General features: G+C 49.7%; 11 protein-coding genes across 11 annotated transcripts; 5 read left to right on the top strand and 6 right to left on the bottom strand.

Annotated features, from left to right (window-relative positions):
• Positions 1–1,590: 1,590 nt before the first annotated feature.
• N7519_009180 (uncharacterized protein) lies at positions 1,591–3,552 on the top strand (the record flags this gene model as incomplete). Its single annotated transcript, XM_057295953.1, has 5 exons — positions 1,591–1,987; positions 2,038–2,191; positions 2,241–2,715; positions 2,768–3,003; positions 3,057–3,552. The coding sequence occupies 5 exons, from the start codon at positions 1,591–1,593 to the stop codon at positions 3,550–3,552; spliced, it is 1,758 nt and encodes a 585-aa protein (XP_057143835.1).
• Positions 3,553–4,079: 527 nt separating this feature from the next.
• Positions 4,080–4,544, top strand: N7519_009179 (MGMT family protein; the record flags this gene model as incomplete). Its single annotated transcript, XM_057295952.1, has 1 exon — positions 4,080–4,544. One exon carries the CDS (start codon positions 4,080–4,082, stop codon positions 4,542–4,544), a length of 465 nt encoding a protein of 154 aa, XP_057143834.1.
• Positions 4,545–5,297: 753 nt separating this feature from the next.
• On the bottom strand, positions 5,298–5,537 carry N7519_009178 (uncharacterized protein; the record flags this gene model as incomplete). Its single annotated transcript, XM_057295951.1, has 1 exon — positions 5,298–5,537. The coding sequence occupies one exon, from the start codon at positions 5,535–5,537 to the stop codon at positions 5,298–5,300; it is 240 nt and encodes a 79-aa protein (XP_057143833.1).
• Positions 5,538–6,004: 467 nt separating this feature from the next.
• On the bottom strand, positions 6,005–6,731 carry N7519_009177 (uncharacterized protein; the record flags this gene model as incomplete). Its single annotated transcript, XM_057295950.1, has 2 exons — positions 6,005–6,442; positions 6,534–6,731. Coding segments are annotated over 2 exons (636 nt in total), but the record flags the coding sequence as incomplete, so codon positions are not given.
• A 2,862-nt stretch (positions 6,732–9,593) lies between these two features.
• N7519_009176 (uncharacterized protein) lies at positions 9,594–10,389 on the bottom strand (the record flags this gene model as incomplete). The annotated part of the gene is made up of 3 exons (XM_057295949.1): positions 9,594–9,837; positions 9,893–10,326; positions 10,387–10,389. The coding sequence occupies 3 exons, from the start codon at positions 10,387–10,389 to the stop codon at positions 9,594–9,596; spliced, it is 681 nt and encodes a 226-aa protein (XP_057143831.1).
• Positions 10,390–12,315: 1,926 nt separating this feature from the next.
• Positions 12,316–14,263, bottom strand: N7519_009175 (CNOT2/3/5 family protein; the record flags this gene model as incomplete). The annotated part of the gene is made up of 3 exons (XM_057295948.1): positions 12,316–12,376; positions 12,452–13,929; positions 14,009–14,263. The coding sequence occupies 3 exons, from the start codon at positions 14,261–14,263 to the stop codon at positions 12,316–12,318; spliced, it is 1,794 nt and encodes a 597-aa protein (XP_057143830.1).
• A 522-nt stretch (positions 14,264–14,785) lies between these two features.
• On the top strand, positions 14,786–15,605 carry N7519_009174 (D-aminoacyl-tRNA deacylase; the record flags this gene model as incomplete). Its single annotated transcript, XM_057295947.1, has 5 exons — positions 14,786–14,792; positions 14,844–15,022; positions 15,074–15,116; positions 15,179–15,405; positions 15,474–15,605. The coding sequence occupies 5 exons, from the start codon at positions 14,786–14,788 to the stop codon at positions 15,603–15,605; spliced, it is 588 nt and encodes a 195-aa protein (XP_057143829.1).
• Positions 15,606–15,860: 255 nt separating this feature from the next.
• N7519_009173 (uncharacterized protein) lies at positions 15,861–17,228 on the top strand (the record flags this gene model as incomplete). The annotated part of the gene is made up of 5 exons (XM_057295946.1): positions 15,861–15,876; positions 15,946–16,010; positions 16,073–16,082; positions 16,137–16,223; positions 16,288–17,228. 5 exons carry the CDS (start codon positions 15,861–15,863, stop codon positions 17,226–17,228), a joined length of 1,119 nt encoding a protein of 372 aa, XP_057143828.1.
• A 491-nt stretch (positions 17,229–17,719) lies between these two features.
• N7519_009172 (acetamidase/formamidase family protein) lies at positions 17,720–19,191 on the bottom strand (the record flags this gene model as incomplete). The annotated part of the gene is made up of 5 exons (XM_057295945.1): positions 17,720–18,298; positions 18,353–18,629; positions 18,688–18,976; positions 19,049–19,067; positions 19,117–19,191. 5 exons carry the CDS (start codon positions 19,189–19,191, stop codon positions 17,720–17,722), a joined length of 1,239 nt encoding a protein of 412 aa, XP_057143827.1.
• A 482-nt stretch (positions 19,192–19,673) lies between these two features.
• Positions 19,674–21,175, bottom strand: usgS (transmembrane protein UsgS; the record flags this gene model as incomplete). Its single annotated transcript, XM_057295944.1, has 4 exons — positions 19,674–20,030; positions 20,081–20,701; positions 20,758–20,864; positions 21,118–21,175. The coding sequence occupies 4 exons, from the start codon at positions 21,173–21,175 to the stop codon at positions 19,674–19,676; spliced, it is 1,143 nt and encodes a 380-aa protein (XP_057143826.1).
• Positions 21,176–21,510: 335 nt separating this feature from the next.
• On the top strand, positions 21,511–23,692 carry N7519_009170 (uncharacterized protein; the record flags this gene model as incomplete). The annotated part of the gene is given in 2 exon segments (XM_057295943.1): positions 21,511–23,506; positions 23,520–23,692. The coding sequence occupies 2 exon segments, from the start codon at positions 21,511–21,513 to the stop codon at positions 23,690–23,692; spliced, it is 2,169 nt and encodes a 722-aa protein (XP_057143825.1).
• Between the last annotated feature and the right edge of the window lie 76 nt (positions 23,693–23,768).

Here is a 23,768-nt window from a genome sequence, read left to right as displayed (position 1 = left end):
CCGAGCACGATATTTGACTCTCCCGACCCGCGTCCACGATACCCAGGTGCTTCTCCACGCCACCCAAAGACAGTACACAGTTTTACTCCAGCACTAAACATCAACAAGTTATCTCAATTGTACTAAAAAAGGTACATACATATCGCAACTCTTCACTTTGACATAATACTATATCACTGCGCTTTGAAGGAAATAATGCATAGGATGACGTTACAGCCGATCGGAAGCAGTACCCCACAGATGCCGCATACGAATGCCGTTCGGCCGACAGTGAGTGTGTGGAGGCAGATGTGTCCGTGTCCTGCAAGAACCCCCATGAAATGTACGGAGTTGATCTCTTAGTCTAACATGGAAGTAAACGATGTATTGTTAGTGATTCTCCGGTAAAAAGGTTGAATGGGTGCATTGGGAGGTTGGCGGCGTTGCGGTAGAATCAGGGAACACGATCTAGTTGGCTGCATCACCCAATTCTTAAAACAGACCAGTGGACATAGGCCACACTGGAACTAGCCCGTAAGGCACGGGTAAGAGCAAAACGATTTAGATGATATGGGTTCGGGAATAATTCGGGTGTAGTTCGCTGTTTATTGTTTACTGCGCTAGGTGGGTTGAAGACCAAGAAGGTAGAACTCAAAGCAACACAACCAGAGGACTCACGGACATGGACTTTCAACGCTAATTAACCGAACTCTTACAGAAAACTCTGACAGAATACGCCGATTTCATTTTTGGGTGTCGTCTTGAAGAGTGTAATCCATGGATGGACCTTGGAGGGAAGGTGAGGCCGTACCTGGATGGGGCTGATATTACATAACAGCCAATCATATGAGCGATTTGTCACGAGACCTTCCAAGAAAGGAAACTGCGACCCGGACTGAGAAATACCCTGAGCGGGTAAAAGCGGCGTCAGTCCTGGAGAACATCAGGGACACTCCACGCGGGGAAAATGCGGAGGTTACAGAAAGCCATGCCATCGGATGATGCGCCTAATTCACAATGGAGTATGTAGCGCTCATTATATTTCAGTTTAGTTTCCGGACCGATTTGCGACCGAATCCATTGCAAACTTGCCGGAGCAGAACAAAAACGTTTCGGATTGCCGAGGTCTCAACCGGGTAAAAGCCCCCAGACATCGCCCCGCCATGACATGGTCGGCATTCGCCGAGCCCGCATTCTGGCCCTGATCCCCGGGTTTTCTCATACTGGTGGGTAAGGTGTGTTTTATCGACGATGGTGACTGGTCTGCTATCCGATGTTCCCCATGTACCACCGGGATATAACCGGATCCGAAGCGTCACTCCTTGCTGTTCATGGCTGCTTTTCGGTCGATCTCCGGGAGGAGGTTGCCGTGCATCATCGTCTATTGGTCGTTCGGGGTTCGGCCGTGTGTGTGATCAGGGTCCAGGCGCTGCATGTAAAAGCTTTAAAAAGCCCAAGTGCCGGGAAGTAAGCTCGTAGATTCTTTCTTTTCCTATCAGTTTGGTCTACCGGCGGGCTAGGGTCTGGTTGTTTTGTCTGCTCTTTCATTACTATTTCGGTCTATAGAAGCAGATCTTGAATGCGACAACCCTCCTCTCGATTGCGTTCAAAATGAGTGACAAGATCCCTTCGTGGAATGTCGTCCACAAGCTGGAGAAGCGCCAGCTTCTCATCGGAATCAACTGCGTGGCTGGACTGTCTATTTTGTTCTTCGGTTACGACCAAGGAATGATGGCCGGTGTCAACAACGCAAAGGATTATATCGATCTCATGAAATTCGGGTATACGAAGGTGGTGGACGGCGAGCTGACCCCGGTGGTCACAAATTCTCTGCTGCAAGGTGGGATTGTGTCGGTCTACTACCTGGGAACGCTCTTCGGCGCATTACTTGGTGGCTGGCTCGGAGATCGGACGGGAAGAATCAAAACCATTGCAGCGGGTTCTTTATGGGCTATTCTGGGCGCGGCTCTGCAGTGTTCGGCACAGAACCACAATTGGATGATTTGCGGTAAGGGGAAACAGTGTAGAATAGACGAAGACTTGGACTAACCTTCGCAGCGCGTTTCGTTAATGGCATTGGAACCGGAATTTTGAACGCTATCGTCCCTGTCTGGGCTACCGAGACGGCTGAACATACTTCGCGCGGACAATTCATTGCTATTGAATTTACGCTGAACATTTTTGGTGTTGTGCTGGCTTATTGGTTGGAGTTGTGCGTAAATCTATTCAATTTCTGCGGTATCCTTGCTAATGCTCGATAGTGGCCTGTCTTTCATCGACAACGGAGAGTCAGCCTTCCGCTGGAGATTCCCTATCGCATTCCAGATCGTCTTCCTCATCGTCCTCTTCGCGGCTGTCTGGTTCTTCCCAGAGTCGCCTCGATGGCTCGTCAAGGTCGGCCGGGAGGAAGAGGCCCGCTACATCCTGCAGCGTCTACGTGGATCTAGCGGAGAGGACCTCCTCCGAGCGGAAGCCGAGTTCCAGGATATTCTCAGCATCGCTGAGCTGGAGCGGACAGTCAATCATGGTGACTCGTATCTGTCTATGTTGGTTGGCTACAAATCTGGTGATCTTCATATCGGCCGTCGTGTCCAGTTGGTCATTTGGCTACAGATCATGCAGGAATGGGTTGGTATTGCGGGAGTTACTGTTTATGCACCTACCATCTTTGGCATTGCTGGGTTTGACTCAATGAAGAGTCAGTGGATTAGTGGACTGAACAATATCTTCTACATGGTAAGTTTCGGCGTCGACGCAATGGCCGAGTTGTGCTAATGTGCATGTTTAGTTTGCCACGCTAGTCTGTGTCTTTACTCTCGACCGCATCGGTCGTCGGTGGACTTTGTATTGGGGTGCGGCTGTCCAGGGTATTGCCATGTTCCTCGGTGGTGGATTTTCCCGTCTCGCCATCGACAGCAAGGCAGCTGGTGATATGGCCAAGGCATCTTCGTATGGTGCGGCCGCAGCCTCGATGATTTTCATCTTCACCTCTGCATTCGGAGCTTCGTGGCTCACAGTCCCTTGGTACGGAACTCGCGCCTGATTATTTTATTCAACGCTAATTCTTGATTTCTTAGGGTGTACCCGGCTGAGATCTTCCCTCTGGCCGTTCGTGCCCGTGGAAATGCCTTCGGTGTCGTCGGATGGAGTATTGGCAATGGATGGCTGGTGAGTGAATATCCTTCAACGCATGGAAGACGTACGCTGACAGAAGATCGAAAGACTCTACTGTGCCCCGTCATGTTCAATGCCATTGGCGAAAAGACGCTGTACGTCTTCGCCGCCAGTAACGTCATCGCCATCCCCATGGTCTGGGCTCTGTATCCAGAAAGTAATCAGCGGACGCTAGAGGATATGGATCTCCTATTCGCAGCTAAGACACCCTGGACCTGGGATGCAGAGAAGACCTTTGCGCGCCTCAAGGCGGAGAACCCAGGCATGGTCCAGTCTCTCGGTCCTAAGGGCAGTCTTGTGGACCCTGAGACTGGAAAGCCTCTTTCTGCTGCTGCGGCTGTTGCGGCTTCCAAGGCTGGTGATAATGCTGTAGGTGCGGAGCATGTAGATCACGCTTAGATTTGAAGGAGACTCGATGATGTGCTATGTTTAGGCTCCTGAGGTGCCTATGTGATGTTTTGATGAATAACTAACTAATAGCTTTAGAAATGGATATACGGGTTAAGGATCAGTCTGCTCATTGTAGGAAAAAAAAAATAAAGAAGGAAATGTGGCCGTGAAGGGAATAACTATACAGAAGCCGCTCTGATTGGCCACTTTAGGAACAACGTCCATCAAATCAACCTCCAAGTGAACCTTCATAGCCTTTCTTCTTTTCCTCGCCGTTTCTCCCTCTTCAAATATTTCTATTCAAACAAATTCCGTAGCTCATCTCTTAGAATCAACAGCTACTCGCGTGGTAAGTACCGCAACCCCGTCAAACGCGTCTCGCGTCGCATCGTTCCCGCTAAAATATGAAGCCTTGGAGTATCATCTCCTTGAACCCGAACAATTCCAAAATTCCGAAAAGGACCACGAGCCCCAAAATCAAAGGGAATAAATCAGATAAAAAGATCCACCAACCTAAACAAGAGGATCCACAAGTCATGTCCCTCACGACAGTCCAGCCCGCAGATCCGCGGACAACACCAACCCCAGAGCAGCAAAACCCCAAACCCCAGAAATCCCTCCAACCCGCACAACCCACAGCACAAACCAAAAAATATCTCCACCGCATATCCCTGCACCCAACGCTAACACCCTACCGCCGGCGCGTGTATCGCACGCTCCTCTCCGTCCCGCCAGGTCGGTGGACTACGTACTCGGCGATGGCGACGTACCTAGGCTCCAGCGCGCGGGCGGTCGGCAACGCGATGCGCACTAACCCCTTTGCGCCGGAGGTGCCGTGTCATCGGGTCCTTGCGGCGGATGGGTCGTTGGGTGGGTATAAGGGGGAGTGGAAGGTTGATGGGCATAAGGGTGGTGGTGGGTTTTGTGAGGAGAAGAGGTTGAGGCTTGAGGAGGAGGGAGTTGTTTTTTTGGATGGAAAGGTTAGGGGGGATTTGTTTTAAGGAGTTTGTGGATTTGGGGGCTAAGTGAGCTTGCTTTACTTGCTGGTTGTTGACTCTGTGGATGGAAGGGGGTTGTTGGGATGAGGAAGAGGCTTATGTTATTAGATATTGTGCCTGACTACAATGGCGTCACTGACAGCTCTTTGTCGGGTGATTGTAGTCTAGAAAATGGTAATCCAGTTCCAAATACTGTTATTTCATTTTGTGGAATACTCAGGCAAAGACACTTGTGGAAAGTAAAGACCGGGAAACAGTACAGTGATTTTTAAAAGACAAGTGAGGTTTGATTTGCGGGGACATACGCTTCCTACCAACAGTTGTTGTACTTTTGGCGGAAAATATAGGATCAAAATATAGTAGCATGACATTGCAAGCTCACCTACCCCTCAGGAGAGTCTTCCCTTGATGCTCGTTCAATAAAGCTGCAACCATTTCCATAGTCTCCTGCCTAGAGACTTCCGGTTCGTGCCTTGAGCGATGCCAATCTTTACTCCAGAACCGCCTGGTTTCGAAATGTTGATCTCGACTCTAGAAAGTCGTCTACCTGGCAAGACAGGCCACACACGTCTGAGCCAATCTTTCCGGCCATTCCGTTATGGTTTAAATGGCGCCTACTTGCTCCGGGAGCAGAGCAAGTGGTAGCAAGGCATGGGGTACTCAAACGCAAATGAACAGCGGAGATTAGGGTGTTCCTACAATCCAAGAGAATTTTGTCCCTAACTTGCGCACATCATATCCGTATGACGTGAAGCTTCACATGAATTCTTGCAGCCGATGTTTATCGATCAGATTGTCACGAACTAAGCTGTAGTCGCCAAACGGTGCGAGCCGGTAACTGTTAATTGCGCTCAGCATCAGTTGAGCGACCACAAGCCTCCCTTCGGTAGGATGTCCATCGAAATCTGTGTCCCGGAACAAAGGGATTTGGTAGTCATTCTTGGTCATCCGCTGGAATCGATCTTCCCTCTCGTCGCTTCGCTGGGGACTCTCCATTGCCTGAGAATCATGTCAACATCAGTATTGTCTTTGACCGAAAAGTCAGATCCTCCGTTTTGAAATCCACCAATGTGTCCTTGAACTGAGGCATGTAAAAGAAGCGCACCGAGTGTCCAATGCAAACAAGACCGTAAATAACCTGCGAGGGGTTTCTCTCTTCCCAACGTCGGATGGACCTTTCCAATTGGGCCTTAGAGGAACGCCAGTCGCTATCCTCAATGTTGGCTTTGTGCCTTTTGCACTCAACAAAACCGCATTTCACGATTTTGTTCGTCGACATGGTAAAATGGGAGCTTCACGTGTCGTGGGAGGTCTTACCGGCGTTGAAACCCAGCGTAGGTCTAGGTATGATCCTTCGGGTGCATCCATGGGATGAGGGCCCAATTTGACAAGGGCTAGACCCGCTTTGGCTTTCCGAGTCATCAATTGTTAGCTCGTTTGAGCCGCAAGTCATCGTCTCTTATCTAGTATGTGCGGAGTCGCTCCAAATCCGCTTCCTGGGATAATGCCGGCCACTCGCAACATGCGGTGTCCAAAGGCAAATTCAATATCCCCCATACGGTGATCACAGCCCCAATAAGTCGTAGAGGTCTGTCACCCACGGCAGATTGGATGGTAAGTGAGGGTTCTTTGATGAATTGGGTTAGCGCCACGATGCAATCAAGGGAAAAGCGTCTGCCGTTGAACTTATTGATGATATTGATCCAACCAGTCGAACTAGTTTTGCGTGGATGGTTTCGTCGCACCAATTCCTTGTGGAAAGTGGTGATGCTGAGGCTATGGATGTCGCCTGCCGATCTTCGCTGGACGATCGTCCATCTGGAACAATTTCGTGACAGCTTCGCCCCTCTCTGCGTTCTCACTCGATACTTTGGTGGTGGGAAGACAATAGCCACTTGCGTCTTGATCAGTTCGTCAGTTGAGATTCTGGAACATAGGATCCAGTCTTTGCCCTTAGCACCATCGCGATGCACTGGGTAGAGGAAATCCCACGCCCTTGGGTTGTATAAGATGTGAGAATGCCCATGGCATACAGCTGGCGAGCAGACAATCAAACTTAGACTGCTTAAGGTCGGAGAGCCGGATGCCGATGGATTCGACAGGCCACGAGGTGGATTGGATAGCGTCGACGGGAGGGGCAGTAACGGCGTAGCTAGCAAGTTGCAGGGGTGTGTGTAACGAGCGTGAAAACTGTACGCGTGTGGATGAAGGTGAGGATAGCGCGTAGAGAGAGAAAAGCTTGGGGGATGAAGAAGAGGAAGGTTCAGGACCGGTTCAGGACCTACCGGGTGTGGAGAGGGGTCTATATACATTTAAAAAAAAAATCAAAGAAATGTCAAAAAAGACAACTAAAAGGAGGACTGAAAAGAGGACTGAAAAGAGGACTGAAAAGAGGGTTGAAAGGACGACTAAAAAGACGACTAAAAAGACTGCCAAAAAAAACTATGAAAGACTATAAATACTATTTTCCAGGATGCACCCTCCATCTTTCCTTCATCTACAGGTTGTTGGTATTTCCAGCAAATAGCCTGGGGACCAATGCCTATTCACGTGGATTCTCTGATACAACTGCGACGTGAGGGATGGAGCTCTTAAGAGATGGGGATCGATTCTGTGGGCACTGCCAGCGATTCGAAGTGACACCCACTCGCTTCTGGCTTCTTCGACGATCCAATACAACTCCCCACGATCATCTCGGCCACGGAGATGAATCTTTTCAGATCCCAACGTGGCGGGCAGGCAAGGCTGGTACTCAAGGTACAAGCAGGCTTCGAGGTGACCGAACCCGAACCCGTGGAGATTCCGGACTCTCTCAATGTCACTACATTCGGTATTCACTACCAGGAGACCTTGTGCTATCTGGTCTGCTTGTGACGCTGGAGGCATCACCGCTCCTGGTCAAGATAAAGAGTTCCATGAACAAATTTTGTGACCTTGGGCTTGAGGAGTGTCCCTCTGCAATTTCCATCCGAATAGCATCCGCTGGAACCTTTTTCTTCAGCGGATCGTTGGTACATCGTCGATACGCTACAAAGAGTGGAAGACATGTGATTTGTTCTGTCCTCATCAGTCGATCCAGTTGCTTGCCATCGAATCTACCCTACCCGGCCGAACGATTTATTGGAGCCTGTGGCCTTCTAGGGACTACGCACCAATTCGCACAGTCCTAGGGATCAATGGTTGTGCCCTCAGAATCCTCGCCCTATAACAGACCGTGGGGTAACATTATGACTAGCTATTCTGCGCAACCATGTTATCGGTAACTGGCATTCGTGATCACCATCTAGCGGATGTCGAATTGACGCCTGGTCATCGGATGTTGCAAGTGACCGGCCTGTCCCATCAACTAACGCCTAAGACACCCGACACCCGAGAGGCGATGCTCACAAAAACGGAAGAAGGGGGACGACACTAGATCCGGGAAGACATCGACAGTTAGGTGGAAGCCTCGTCAAAGGCATCTCTTTACTGATTCACCTCATCCAACAGGAAGCCAGATATCAGCTCGACTAGGAGCTGAGCAACTGATTAAGCAAGGGCAGCAACCTTGAGATAACCGTGAGTTATACAGCATCATACCGTTATTCTGTAGCCTCTAACTAGTCCTGTTAAGTAAATATTCACGCGATTGAGCAAGAGATCTGCATCCAGCCGTTTTCTTCGCAGTCTTCTAGATGTCTTAGATATTTCCTTAGTCGTCCGCCTCGAACCAAACCCTAATAAGCTAAGCCCAGCTCTTCCTACAGCAAACTTCTTCTACAATGGATGCCCTCCCTGTAAGCATCTCACTAACCAAGCACTCCCTCTATCGCTCCCAATGCCAAAAAAAAAAAGAGAAAAAAATGGAAAAAATGGGGAACATCCGATTATTTCACCTACAGGCACGACTTCCTTGTCGTCGCGCAGGGATATAGATCTTGGAATGAGTCTATGTCTGCATATATATCCCGGAACAAGGGTACCAGTCTGACTCGTTACCCGATTTAGAATAGTTAGTTCTTACGTCCCGCTCGGATAATCCCGGTGTGTGGTTAATGCATGGTAATATGTATTAGGTGGCATCTTGATCAGGGGTCTGCGTTACAGTTTATTGGAGAGGATGTTGAGGGTCTTTTGGGGTATTGATGTTGACGAGGCTGGGGATTGGAGGAATTGTCTTGGTAACGGTCTAACCAGTTTGATTTTGGATACTGGGGTTCACACATGTATTTGTTTCGGATGTGCATTTGAACCCTTGGTATGTAGTACCTGCATGTAGGGACTATTCTAGATTATTCTGGAATTAAATGACTCCAACTGTTACTGGACTTGGAATGTCAAAGGAGAAATTGGGGGCCAAAACGAGGGCCAACCTTTTTTGGGGTTTGGGACTTTCGTACAAAGAAAAGGCTGGGGAAAGAATTTTTCCCATTAGAGTTTTCTTTCTTTGCTTTTTCTATTCAAATTTGTTTGTATTTATGATATACTCTGTATGGAATATAACATGCATGTATGGGATAGGCGAAAAAGAGACGACTCAACCCTGCAGCTACTAGTGCTACTTGTACGGAGCATACAGCGTGCTGTTTGATACAGCACCTACTTAGTCCGGTTAGTCTGTGTGACTACTGCAGCACGCGTACGTTAGTGGAAGTCCAGGCCTGAGCACCTTGGGTGGAAACTATTTGGACCAAGAAAGGGGGAATGACGGTAGATAGGGAGAAGTCTAGGCTAATTGAGGGAAATGGGACGAAGTATATCATAATCGTTGCAATTCATTGAAACATTCACCAATAACCAATAACCAATAACCCATCTAAGCCCGATCTAGAATCTAGAACACAGTAATGAGCGATGAGCTCGAAGAATAAGATCAAAACAGAATAAACCGAAGAGGCAATGCGCATCTTCTATACAGGACCGATCCATACCCAGAATGCGATCTATCGATGAAAAGAAAAATAAAACAGCAATGGGAAGTAATAAATAGCAGATGAGAAAAGGAAAAAGAGTCATGATATCGTAAAGAAGCCCATAAGGCTAGGATCACCGACAGGAAAGAAAACATCATGGTCATGACATCTGCTTCGCAGAGCGCTTGCAGGAACCGCGCTTCGGCACGTCCAGGTGGTGATACGAGCGCAGGTGCTCGACGAGGTGATCCTGACGCGGGAAGCCATTGCTACCCTTTCGCGAGCAGTGCTCGACAGGGCAGTTGCGGAAGACGGGGTAGTGGACGCTGGACTGGTGGCGCTTCAAGTCTGCGAAGCGGGTGAAGGACCTGCCGCAGTGGTCGCAGCCGAAGGGCTTAACGGGCCTGGGGAGAGGTTAGCGTGTTGATTCAATTGCGACGACAGAGGCGGCTAGCTTACTTGGATGCAGGCGCTGGCGAATCGGCGCTAGGCTCGTATTCGCTGATGGGGTAGCTTGGTAGGGAGACGTCTTCGGAGGGGAAGTTGAAGCTGCTGCTGTAGCTACTGCTGTAGCTGCTGCCACAGCTGCTGGGTGCGCTCTGCGGCATGACAGGTCGGTCGAAGACTGGGAAGTCTTGTGGTCTCTGGTAGGTGTAGGGCGAGCTGGTAATACCGTAGGCTTCTGGGGTGACCTCTTGCATGGGGAAGGAAGCGGCTGTGTCGAGGTCGCAGAGGGTATCGTAGACGGGCTGTCCGCCGTAGAAGAAGAAATCCATGGTTCCTGGTGAGGAGGAGTAGGAGGAAGAGTAGGAGTCTGGGTAATTGAATGGTGACTGCATGTCGGCTGGGGCGGAGGAGAGTGAGCGTTGAGTTAGGGGAATTGGAATTGCGGTCTTATAGAAAAGAGAGAGGGTTAGTCTAGAATGCGCCCATGCATATCTAAAGACACTTACCATTGTGGAAACTAATTATTGAAATCCTAAAATTGACCAAAAGCAAAATAATGAAATGGAGGCATGCGCCCTTTTATGTACCCAACGTGAAACTCCAACATCATGGAGCATGACCTCGAGTACTCCAGTACTCCATAGGGTATTGGTCGACACGGGACGGGCCAGACTGTGAAAGGAACAAATAACAACACATTCTAGAAAACTACTCGAAGGAGACTGGACGAAACCACTCAGCCTCCCCGCCTCCTCGCATGCGGGAATTTGTTTTGTATGCAATTCGCGGATCTTTTTGCTGAGAATCTTCCACGGCCCTTCTAGCGTGCCCCTCATTGCCCTCATTGCCCCCATTTAGACATCCTGGACGGTTTAGACGACGATGATTGGACGATGATTGGGAAGATGATCAGGTGTGATGTGAGCCAGTTGGCCGCGATAAGCAGAGCGGTCAGACTTTTGGGTGCCCAGTGAGTTCCCCTCACGATGTTCCTCTGATGATTGGACGTTGACTGTTCTGTGTGGCTTCTAGTGTCGTTCTAGCGTGCCAAGAGCTCGTGTCCGCCCCCTTTGTCTTTGTCTTTCTGTGAGTTGCACATTTGCTGTTTCATATGCTGCAGAGGGAATTCCTAATTCACAGGGGCTTCGCTAATTCACAGGGGCTTCGAAGGTTCTCAGAAAAGACCCATTATGTTCGAGATTGAAGTCAAAAGTCAGCGCTAAGGAAGAGTTCGAGGTCAAGAGTTCGAGTTTCACGATGCACATCATTTCCGGGGCCTTCCCTTCCCAAACCCACATTGACGTATTGACGTATCTCAGGTCGGCACAACGGCACAATCGTGCCGGTTATATTATCAAAATTGATCAAAATGATCCACGATCCAGCCTTGCGAACCCGAATCTCTCCATCTCCGTGGAGAAGGCCTATTCCCACAATTCCCAAAACCCCTCCAATCCGGGGTCACAGATCGACCGATGATGTCGTCGCGCACAGCCCCTGCCGACATAGCGACTAGCGACTAGCGTTCGCTAATGGGCTTCTAGAAAGGAAAAATCCCGCAATAAAGTGCATTCCATGTTAGCGTGCCAAGATGGAAGAGAGGTGCAGTGCTGCTTGCTGGCGAGTTAGCGTTCTCTGACGTCGCACGTCGACAGTGACTTCGTCATATGTCGGTACTTTTTTATTCTTTTTATTAATTCGGGGATATTGGGATTACTTCCGGCCTGCTGGGCAACCTTGGACGAGGTGAAATTGTAGCGCCCCTGTTTCCCGTTTCCTGGTTTCCTATTGTCACTATTTTCCCCAATATTTTTCTTCATTTTATATTTTTTCCTTGCATTTGCTTGCATCTTCTCTGCATTGTCCTAATAGAGAAAACGGTACACCTGCAGAGCTACGTGTACACGCGAAAAGTACCAACCCCGGACCCGGCGTCCAGTTTACCTGTACCTATACGAAGTAGAAGTAATATGAACTACAGGTACTTATGGCTGTACTTCATTACTTCATTCTAACGCCTGACTCAAGTACCTTCAGGGCTGCAAGGCAGACTGGCGCGTAAGCATGCGACCAACTTTACTTATGGCTGCTTAGCGGCTTAGCCTCTTGGCTACTTCGTATTATATAGCCAACATGGTTGACTTAAGGATTCATTGTATTGTTCGAACAATTGATAACCTTGAAAATAACACGAAACTCCCGTATCACCCAGGCCCATTCATTGCACTCATTGATGCCAGTCCTGCGAAAACAGTAAAAGAAGATAAAACAGCCCACCGGGACCCCCCACAGATATCAAAATTCCCGCCATAGCCTTAAACATCCAGTCTATCGAATCATAGTGTCGAGCCACAGATATTGCGAACAGTTCCAGGGAAATCAATATGCGCTTGGAGACCCGGATGGGTTGCTCATGGGTGAAAAGCAAAGACGCCTCATAACTCGTCCTCGAGGTATTTGTACACAAACTTGAAATCAGCCTTGCGCCGATTCATCCTGTTGATATTATTCGTAAGCGGTGAGCTCGTAAAGTGGGTGCGGAAACGGAATCAGCCGGATTCTTTAACTGACCATGTGCTTTCGTAGTCGAAGAAGCGATAGGTGCCTTGTTCGAACTCCTCGGTAATGTTCTTCGGCTCCTCGTGACGCTGGAACCAGGTTTGATACTGCTTATGGAAGCGCCAACTCTGGTTTCGGAGCGCCTTGGCGGCGAGGTATTGTTGGTACGTCCCTTGGCGGTAGTAGAACAGGTAGAAGAGAGTATCCGTGTCGATTCTCCCGGTATCATACAATCGGGGATCATCGAATATTGAGAGAGGTTCCTGCGGATAGTAGAGTGCTGTGCTGTAGGGGTTCTGCGGCTTGTAATGACGTGGCTTTTCAGCATCACCAGCTTCTGGACATGTCGTCAACGAGGTAGCGAGAAGGCGCTGAACAGATGGTGATGGATTGGCCGACGCACGCGACTTCGTCACCTCGAATGATTGGAGCAGATCCTGGAGACTAGGGGGCAGATGATATACCGATTCTTCACTTTCAGTCCCTTCTGTCTCTGGCTTTCCATTCGTTGATGTCTCCATCTTTGCGGGCGCCGGAGATGAAACATTTCCACTCACAGGGGCCTTCGATCGTGCAGGCCCTGAAAGCTCATCCGTAACGGCTGCTACAGTAGGTGGAATTATTGACTTGGGGACAGGCTGTGCTGACGCCACACTAGGCGAAGCAGTAGAAGACTTGGGGACTGGCAATGACACCGACAGAGCCGGACTGAACCCTGGTGGAGGCGGAAGAGGAAGAATGCCAACACCACTTTTGTCACTTGCTGCGGCTGCGGCCGCAGCGGAGGCATACTTGAGGGTTTCACCAGGAGGGCGGGTCGGAAGGGGAGCGGGCTTCATGCCCGGAGTGGCACTCGATGAAGCAGACGGGTGGAGGGTAGCAAGAACAGGCAGCGGCGATTTCATCTGTGTGGATGGTCTTCGGGCTGCTGGCGCTTCTTGCTTGGCCTTTGGTTTCGCTTCTGGTTCTTCATCTTGGATTGATTGAGCGTCTTGTGATGATACACGGTCACCGTCGCCGCCCATGCCAAATTGCGCCTCGACGTCATCGCCGATATTTAAATCGTCGTAGAGCGTTTCATCCTCGCCGGAGTAGTCAGGACTACCTCCCTCCTCAACGTAGTATTTGATACTTTCCTTAAGATCTTGTACCGCGCCCACGTCCAAGTTGCCGTTCTGTAAGGAACGATTGAGGAACTCCAACTTGTTTACGTGCCATTTATGTCGTTCCGTAACGTGGGAGATATCGGCCATTCGATCCGCCTTCTTCGTATCCTTCTTTCCTTTCTTCATTTGCGCATGAAGGGTTTCCTCCTCTGCTTCTAGAGCCTCGATCTTCAACTGAAGCTCGTCAACCATGTTGGAGAGGAACTCAGAACACTCGACCCTCTCCTTTTCCTTTGGATCAAGTCGCGAAGCTGCCGATAGACCTTCCTTTGAATATGCTTTCGTCTTCATCTCTTTTTCGACGGCTTTGAATTGTTCCATGCACTATCGACGGTGTTAGCTTGCCGGTCTTTGAGGGAACCATTGATCCTGTGGAGGGTCAAGTTAGGAAACCCAAACGCACCACTTCAATGGCCTTCCGCTGCTCCATGAGTGGAGCTTTATCCTTGACCTCGTTTCCAGCAGCCCATGATTTGATCTGATCACGGAACCTTTGGAGCTTCTTGATCTCGCGCTTAAGGTTGTCTTCGAGCTTGTCCCGTTGCGTGGGATTCGTAGCCTGACGGATCTTCTCATAAATGCCTTCAAACGTTTGTATCCCTTCGGAGACCTTCTTGAAGGTTTTCTCGATTTCCTGCTGTGTTTTTCGGGCTGCCATTGTGAACCCGTTGGTGGACTGTGCCGTCCACTGGCGTCGTGATTGATGCGGTCGGAAGGGTGTGGTGATGCGCTTTCGACCGAAATGGTCACGAGTGCACAATCGAGATAGTTGCTGTAGGAAGAATTGTGGGTAAAGGTGCTTGTTTGACAACAAGAGGGATAGACACTCGGAAGTCCATGGAATGCCTCTCCGCGTTTGAGTGGAAAGCTTCGTGGATGCTCTAATAGGTAGGCGGTCACGGGCGGAGGCGAACGTGAGGGCGGCGCGAGGGGTCTTGGGCCTTATACACACAAGTAACACGTCGCATTTCGATTTCTCAGTTCAAAAGTATACAATTTACCGCGAAGAATCCAGTGACGCTGAAAAGGTCACTTAAACAAGCTCATTGGGGCATTACCAGGCAACGTTTACTGCCAGCGCTATCATCGGCTTATCTTGTCTACACCGCAGGTGCGTACCCCGGCTTTACCCAGCTGGTCCTTATTTTGACGAGATATGAAAGATCTATAGGTTACCAAAATGAAACGTTAGGAACTCTGAACCTTGTTATATACAGAAATCAACTAATGCCGTTCAGTCGTTATCCAAAGAGTCAAATCGGCATCCGTCACAGTCGATTCGGAGTTGATATCCTCAATTGGCAAGGGCCTGCTTGTGTTTGCTGGGATTGGCAAAGAAGATACTGAGAAGGATGCTGAGAACCTGGTGAACAAGGTGCTGAAGGCCAAGTTCTGGCCTGATGAGAATGGAGTACAAGTAAGCCAAATGGCTTTCATCTGCTGAGACCAGCAATTGACATGATCACAGTGGAAAAAGAACGTGAAGGATATTGAGGGAGAAGTACTATGTGGTATGATTTCTCATTTTACTACCTGGAATACCGCTGAACATTACTGATGGTCGTCTGTCTAGTCTCCCAATTCACCCTCTACGCGAAAATGAAGAAAGGCAACAAACCCGACTTCCATGATGCAGCTGCTCCAGAACCCGCACGCAGACTCTATGACTTCTTCTATGATAAGATGGGCGAAGGCTATACTCCAGACCGGGTCAAAAATGGTGTCTTCCAAGCCATGATGGATGTCGAACTGAAGAACGATGGGCCGGTGGGTGTAAATTACTGCAGCGAGGACGCGGCGGTACATCTTGACTTCCTATCCCCTTTTCCTCGCCGCCATTGATCGTGCGCTGACTGGCCTCATTCTAGGTCACGATCGAAATCAATACCAATCTTCCCAAGAAGGAACCCAAGGAGCAGCAAAATGGAGACAAGAAGACCGATGAACAGGAAATTAAGGGATCTTTTGAATTCCAAATTCCTCCTGAATTGCTGCAGTGAAGAAAGAAAGAAAAGAAAAGAAACAAAGAGAAATAGAGTAATGCTGTGTACATAGATGTTAGCAGATACCCCCAATACAACGTTCTATACAATCGCGTGGTCCGAGCATAGTTGGGGTGCGGGCAATGGAAGCTTCCTGAACCTCAAGCGCCGCACTCCCCCACTGACTTCTCTCTCCTCCACCTCTCTTCGATATCATCTTCATTTCTTTCTATTTTTCTCCGCTTTTGAATTTCTTCCCTAGACTCTATAGTCATGGCGACTGCTCAGCGTACGTTCAGTGCGGGGTTCAGCTGCCCGCGGAATGCAAGGATTGAATGAGTTACTGACAAGCTTGTAGGCTCCCGTGTCTTCTTTGACATTAAAATCGGTGACAGCAAGCCTAGCCGGGTTGCATTTGAGCTGGTAAGTTTCCCGCATCCTCCATATGCCGAGTATCAACTGCATCTAACATCTGGGTGTCACAGTTCAACGATGGTACGACATGATTTTCTCACTTGGCAATTCGGACATGACTAACAACAGCGACAGTTGTCCCCAAGACCGCGGACAACTTCCGAGCTTTGTGTACCGGCGAGAAGGGCATTGGCACTCAGGGCAAGGAATTGACCTACAAAGGTACGTCTACAGTACCCCGCTCCTATAGCGTTGACGGCCTACTAACCACGGCGCTCCGATTCAGGCTCAATTTTCCACCGTGTGATCAAGCAGTTCATGATTCAGGGTGGTGACTTCACTGCGTTCAACGGCACCGGCGGCGAGTCAATTTACGGCGAAAAGTTCCCCGATGAGAACTTCGACCTCAAGCATGACCGTCCCTTCCTGCTCTCCATGGCCAACTCCGGTCCCGGCACCAACGGCAGTCAATTCTTCGTCACCACCGTCCCTACTCCCCACCTTGATGGCAAGCACGTCGTGTTCGGTGAAGTCATCAACGGCAAGAGTGTGATCCGCAAGATCGAGAACGTGAAGACTCAATCCGACAAGCCCTTCCAGGACGTGACTATCGTGGACTGCGGCGAACTTTCTGGCGAGGATTACGAGAACGCGACCAAGCGCCAACAGGATGCGACAGGCGACCCATACGAGGACTTCACTGAGGACCACCAGGGCGAGGAGCTTACTGCGCCTCTCTGCTTCAAGATCGCTTCGGACCTCAAGGGTTTCGGCAACACTGCTTTCAAGAGCGGTGATCTCGACCTGGGTCTCGACAAGTACCAGAAGGGTCTGCGCTATCTGAACGAGTTCCCCGACCCTGGAGAGAACGACCCCAAGGAGCTGGGTGAGCAAATGAAGGCTCTCCGATTCACCCTGCACTCCAACTCTTCTCTGCTCGCCAACAAGCTGCAGAAGTACCGCCAGGCTCAGAACTGGGCGACATATGCGCTTCAAGTCGCTGATTCGGCCAACGCCAAGGATGCCGATAAGGCCAAGGCCTACTATCGCCGTGCTGTTGCTCACGGGGGTCTGAAGGAGGAGGATGAGGCGCTGAAGGATCTTCAGGAGGCGGAGAAGCTGGCTCCTGGCGATGCTGGTATCATCAACGAGATCGCTAAGGTCAAGAAGACCGTCAAGGACCGGGAGGCCAAGGACAAGGCCGCTGCCAAGAAGTTCTTCTCTTGAACGGCTTGAAGTTATTCGTTCTCGTCTTCCTTTTGTTCCATCACGATTCACGACGTGGTCTTCTCATTTCAATAGTGACCCATGATGTATGATATCACATCATTCAGGCAACTTGCCTTGTTCTTTTGTGCGAAGTCCATACTGTAACTTCTTCTACATGGTAGACACCTGTGGCATAGCATGTTAGGCTAAAGTTGAAGATTTAGTCACATTATCGGGGCATAAATTGCCTCAAAAGTACCAAATTATATATTTCAAGTATGACCTGGTGTTGACTGCACCCAGTCTCTTCTAGGAGGTCGTCGTATACATTACTACGACTAGGTGTAGGGGACATGTTAGGCCGACAAGCATTGGCATGTATTTCAGAATATATTCCATACAACTTTAACCGTATTGATCATAGAAAGCTCAGATATAAACAGATCAATTGAAATATTCAAGTAAACAAAACTTCAGAATGCTCAACTTGCCCCTTCCATTCCCAAACGCTACTTTGTCACGAAAGCGCAAGCTCCCATGTCCTTTTTGACCACGTCCGCCTCAGGCCGAATATCAAAATCAAAGATATCCATCGGCACCGAAAGCGTGGTACAAGCATTAGGAATGTCCACAATACCGGCAATATGACCCTGCACCGGCGCACAACTGAGCAGCAAATATATCTGATAATCACTATAGCCATAGCGCCGGAGATACTCAATAACCCGGAGACAAGTCTGTCTATAGGCCACTGTCGCATCCAAGAAATGTTGCTTGCCATTCTCGTCGACAGAGAAACCCTCGAACGTGAGGTATCGTCCAGGGCCGAACTGCGGCTCTACAGGGCCTGCATGGAAAATTGGCGACTTCATGTCGAGTTTCGCCATGCCGTTCTTGATGACTGTGAACTTCAGTGTGATTACACCGGCCATTTCAATGGCGCCGCAGAATGAGATCTCGCCATCGCCTTGCGAGAAATGTAGGTCTCCGACGGAGAATTTGGCGCCAGGGACGTGGACGGGAAGGTAGACCTTGGATCCGCGGGAGAGGTTCTTGATATCGCAGTTGCCTCCGTGCTCGGGACGTCCCTAAGAGATAAATGAGTATATGGTTCGGTTTTATTATGCATGGTAATGGCTCACTGGGATTGTTCGAGCACCCTCATTAGCGATCTTGCTCTTCACCTCATCGGTGGCGTTGCCAGAATGAGCATTCTGGGGATTTGGTGGCTGAGCGACAATTCGATCAGCAACAGTATTGGTCGCAATCAGCTCCCCCTCTCGACGGTTCCATTCAGCCAGGACTTCGGCCGATGGGGCACACCCCAGGATTCCAGGGTGGATAAGTCCCGCAAACCGAACATGCGGGATATGGCGAGATGAGCAGAAGATTCCTTCAAAATCCCAGATTGCCTTGGCTCTGTGACACATGTTAGCGTCGATATGTGTTAGGACACCACGATTAAACATTAACATACGCCTCGGGATACAGCTGATCCAAGAAACCTCCCCCATTCTCTTTGTGGAAGACTCCGCTGAATCCCCATGGTTGCTCTTCGAATGGCTGGACGTCCTGAATCTCGACGAGTAAGACATCGCCAGGCTCTGCGGTTTCGATGTCGAATGGACCAGACAGGTAATGGATTTGGGTTAGATCTACGTTCTTGATATCGTCGGCTGAGTCGTTGTTTCCGATCTGGCCTCCGGTCCAGTCCAGACATTCGATCTTGACAACTTCATTGTTGGCAATCTTTCCATAGGACGGAACTGAAGGTTGCGGGATGAGAAATTAGTATGTAGCATCTTCAATGGAACTACCTTGACCAGGACTTGACATACCGTCTGGATGCCATCTGTTCTATCGGGGAGTTAGCAATGCTCACAACTTGAAGAAGGTAAGAACATACATGTAAGCCAGTCTGTTCACGCGCAGGCTTGTTGAGGTCGACCTTGAGAGCAGTACGAATTCCCTTGATACCCATATTTGCACTTATTGTAGAGCTTTGTTGGTGGTTTAATGCGATTGGAGTAGCAGGTATAGGATGGGGAGAATATAAATCGGGGCTGGGATGAGCTGGGGAACCCCAGATATACCGGCATAGTATTCTGGACTGGGCCCCCTCATGATAACGTTTACCCCGCAGACGCCCGGTCCATTTATATGTCGGCATGAATAACAGTTACGTGAAGTTGGAGATCTGCCCAGGTGGCTTATCATCGCTTTATCTCGCATAGGGCCGGTCCGATAAGCTAGTGCCTCATATACCCCGACCCCCTTGGACTGTTGAAGATGAAATGTATTTTTGTAAATAAGGCTCCTTCCAAAGAAGGGCGACAAACAAATGCTGGGATGGTCGCCTTATATGCTAACAATGCCTTGATGTGCATGGTGTGTGCAATTTCGAAGGCCATATCTAATTCTAGAATGAAATCCTTGCTGGGGAAACCTGAGTCCTAACGCCGCTCAAGAAAACTTCTTTCCGGGGGAGCCAGAGTCCATGTGATCTTGCTCGTCCGTGTCCACATTGAGCTTGTCCAGATTGTCGAGAGACAAACGCAAGAAATCATGTTTGTTCCTCCAGGTCACCTGGCTTTCCGCGAAGTTTGTACTTTCAGCGGGAGGTGGAGGCGGGTCGGTAATCTTAGTAACGAGGTACGCTGTAGATGCCTCGGCAACGCCATACATCAGCACACCAATGTATGGAATGCGCAGAAGAACCGTGAAAGCGAAGGCAAAACCGAAGAGAACACCTTCTCGGTCGCGGAACCATCGACGCTTTTGCTCGGGGGTGAACTTAATGCGCCAAAAGTAGGGTTCGAGCTAGAAGCTGTTAGGATAACTCACACGTGTGGGAAGATAACTGAACTCACAAGCTCACGCATCAGACTGCGCGAAGCAAAGTAGGTGTGGAGAAATGTGACAATATACTTCTTCGGCAGAAACAACCCTACGCCAAAAATGACAGCCGCAGGGGTGGAACCAACATGGCTTCGGAATGTGTAGAAACTTGCCGCAGGCATAACGAACCGACCGATGATTACAACCATCGAGAGAAGATACAGACCAAGCATCATACCGATCTTCTTTGCATAGCGATTGAAGAATGACTTCAATGCTTCGGGAATTGACCGAGAAACGCTGGAGCCACCTTTGGTAGAGTACTGAACAAGGTTGGGATAGTATAGAGAGTGTAGCTGACGAGGATCTTCGGATTTATGTTTCTGGATGTATGTGGTGTCCACCCATTGGATGGACTGCATGAATCTAGGAAGACGGTCAGCGAACACTGTCAATGAGTATGTTGCCAATAGAATGTACATTTCATCAAGCGTGGGCGTCACATATCGCATCAAGGTCATCAGCAAGAATGGCACCTGAAGGACAGACTTTGACATAAATTCCAATCCATTGAGAAGCTTGTCATCCCAGACTGCCTGCTCCAGGTTGACGACCCATGATAAGATGTAAATGGAGAATTTTACACTGAGGATCTAGAATTCAAGTCAGAAAGGAACCAAAACGAGCGCTGGGCAATGTATAGACATACTGGAATTTGAATGATCAATTGGATCACGGTGCCGATCGCTATCGCGAGAGCTGCTTGGCGGAAATGGTCGTACTTGAATAGCTCAGGGTTTGCTAATGCGCGAACAGCTGCAAGCCTTGGTTAGCAAGGGTCCAAAACGCATTGCCCATCCAAGGCATCATTCCAACGTAAATGATAAAAGGTGGCTGGATCAATGCAGCACAGCTATGACCTTGATCGAAGTCTTGGCATAAGCCGATTCCGATGCTATACGGCCCTAACACTGATAGAATTGTGTGTGTAGCCCGGAATCTGCCTATACTTTCAAGCCAGTCCTTCCGAATGGTCGTGAAAAGCAACAAAACATATAGGGTGACATACTGCCTACCACTGTGAGCTGGAAGCCGCGGATCACCGCGTTTGGCTCGAAGTTCGACATTGTGGCTTTCAAAACTGTGAAATATCTAGGTAGATACCACCGTAGAAACGCCAAAAGTGTCGAAATAGCTAAGAAGCTAGCAACAATGCATTCTTAAAGTGAAACCGAAATAACTGTGGATGCCTGGGCTCCGTTGAAAGCTGCGTCATGGTCACCTGATATATATGGCCTGAGGCAACAGTGGATCTCCCCGCGCAACACTGCAGATAAGCCCCGTTTCCTGCGTTTCTTGCATCGGATACCCTGGCTTCTCGCATTAGTATCTTGTACAAACATGTCTATACATTAATTTTTACATGCTCTTTTTTAATCCTCGTTGATCGCATCCATGAACCATGCCCGAGTCTCCAAGTGAGCTAGGTCAGATACAATCCCTCCGCCGCTCCCTCACCCTTCCCACCAAGTTAAATCCACTTGCGCAACGTCGCTCGAGCGTGCCGAATACCCCCGAACATGTAATTTTCTATCACCCATCTGCGAAAATTGTGCATTTCTCCCCAAGAGCGCTCGCCCCCATTCCTTCCAGTTCTGCGCCGTCCGACTTCGACTACCCGGTAGACACCATCGAAACACTCCCCTGGCGCTCTGCGACTGAACGGACTGTCGCGACAGCGCCACTGAGGCTGGAGAAGGTCCATGGCTCAACAGCGTTTCTCAAATGTGGAAATGTCGTCCATGCGATCCTGAAAAACTCCCAGTGTTGGTGTGTTGACGGGGTCTCAAAGTTTGTTTTACGCATTCGCCCTCTTACATACTATCGCATCGAAATACCATATGAGACGGAAGATGAGCGAAGCTTAGTACGGGATCTGAAGATCGCGTTGCCAACAGTGCTTCGGTATGAGGTCACGCCATGTCCTTTCAAACGCGCTTTTAGTGTGGAGCTCCCGAGTGACGCGATGGCACCTCGGCGCAAAAAGGCCTGGCAACCTAAAGATCGGAGAGAAAGGGTACCGACTGTCCTAGAGCCTCCACGAGAGACACCGTCACCATCTTCAATCAGGTCGGATTGTATCGACTCCGCGAGCACTGGCGACGACACGGACGGAAACTTAACCGATGACAGTTGTTTCACTTCAAACAAAGCGAACAGTACAGTTTTGGAGACTATCCCCGACGATCGGGAATCTTCTCCCGTTGAGGCTTTGAGTCCTTCCCCATACCTTGGGCCTCCTAGGCGCTCAGTGACCGAAACACCACAGACTTTCACTAGCCTGCTTGCAAAGTTTGAGGCTACATCAGTCGCAGAGGACGACCATGACTCTGGACTTGTGCTCAACCCAGAATACGCATCCAGTACAGATGCTACACCTCAACTTGATCGTGAGCCCAAGGGTACAGACGAACTCGAACCCGAGTTTCTAGCCGATGGAGTTGAAGCTGGACCTGAATCCGAAACTGTACTAGATCCTGAATCTAAAACCCCAGCGCAGTTTGAGGCCAAGCCTGAACATGATCCAGAAGCTATATTGCAAGCCGGACGTTCCGGTGAAGCTGCAGTTGAAGCGGAGCTTGTCATTCCGACTGAGACTGACGCAGCGTTGGCGGCTGAAACTTCAGAGGAAGCTGTATTCCGTGCTGAGCCCACCATAGCAGTCGGAGCCGAGGCAGTACCGGAAGGTAACGTCATGAACGTGGAAGGAGTCCTACTCAATCAACCCGCTGCCGAGCCGACACTGCACATTGACCATGATGCCTCCTTTGCGTCCATCCCCGAGTCATTCCATTCTGCTGAGCCTCACACGCCGGATTCAGTCTCTACTCATCCTACATCTGTGGGAGGCCACGAGTTGCCAGAGTCAGAAGAGAAGTTCAATATTCCGAGCGCAAAGCACATCATTTCTGGGTACGAATCAACGCCAGTGGATCCGTGTAAGACGTCGCAGCCCCTAACACTCAATATTCCTCAAAGCGATCACGCCCCAAATCCAACCAGCTTGCCCGGTCCTCCATTAGTGCATGGTACAAGTTCGAATAATCTGCCCAAGCGCTTCGCAGATGCATTCTCGGACACCTCGCCCTCAATGGCCCCTACAAGCAATGCGAATCCACCCATTCGTTCTACGGATGAATCTTCGGGCACTCACATGCGGCCAAGCGTTCATGCCAAGGCCGCTCCATTGAATACTGATTTCGACCACATGAGTGCGGAGTTCCGGCGCCGGTCAAAAGCCACAAGAGAGCGTGACGTTTCCCCTATGCCTCATTCTTCCGCATTGTACCAACCATCCGGTGATGATGGCACATCCTTCATTTCCAAGGCTATCACCCTAGTATTGATACCCCCCCGCCTATCTTTTTGTTATTCTCCTTCATATCGCTGCGCGCGTTGTCATCAGCCCAGCTATCCACCCGACTATCAGCTCCACATCGAGCGAGCCACATTCCCAGCCCCAGCAAACAAGGAAGGATCCAGCCGCAGAGGATGACTTCAGTTTCCCACTGGAGCCTCAGACTTCCTCGGAATACGAGGATGCTCAACTCTTCAAGAAACTCGATCCTTGGGATCTGGACTAGTCCGATGGCTGAAATACCCGTCTTTTAATTTCTTTACATTTTTCACTTCATCTGGATCTTTCCCCCCATCTTACGG

The sequence above is a fragment of the Penicillium mononematosum genome (assembly GCF_028829835.1).
Source record: "Penicillium mononematosum strain IBT 11891 chromosome Unknown utg000005l:1.0-9366267.0:1.0-9372171.0, whole genome shotgun sequence".
Lineage (NCBI taxonomy): Eukaryota > Fungi > Ascomycota > Eurotiomycetes > Eurotiales > Aspergillaceae > Penicillium > Penicillium mononematosum.
This window is presented reverse-complemented; position numbering and strand designations above follow the sequence as displayed.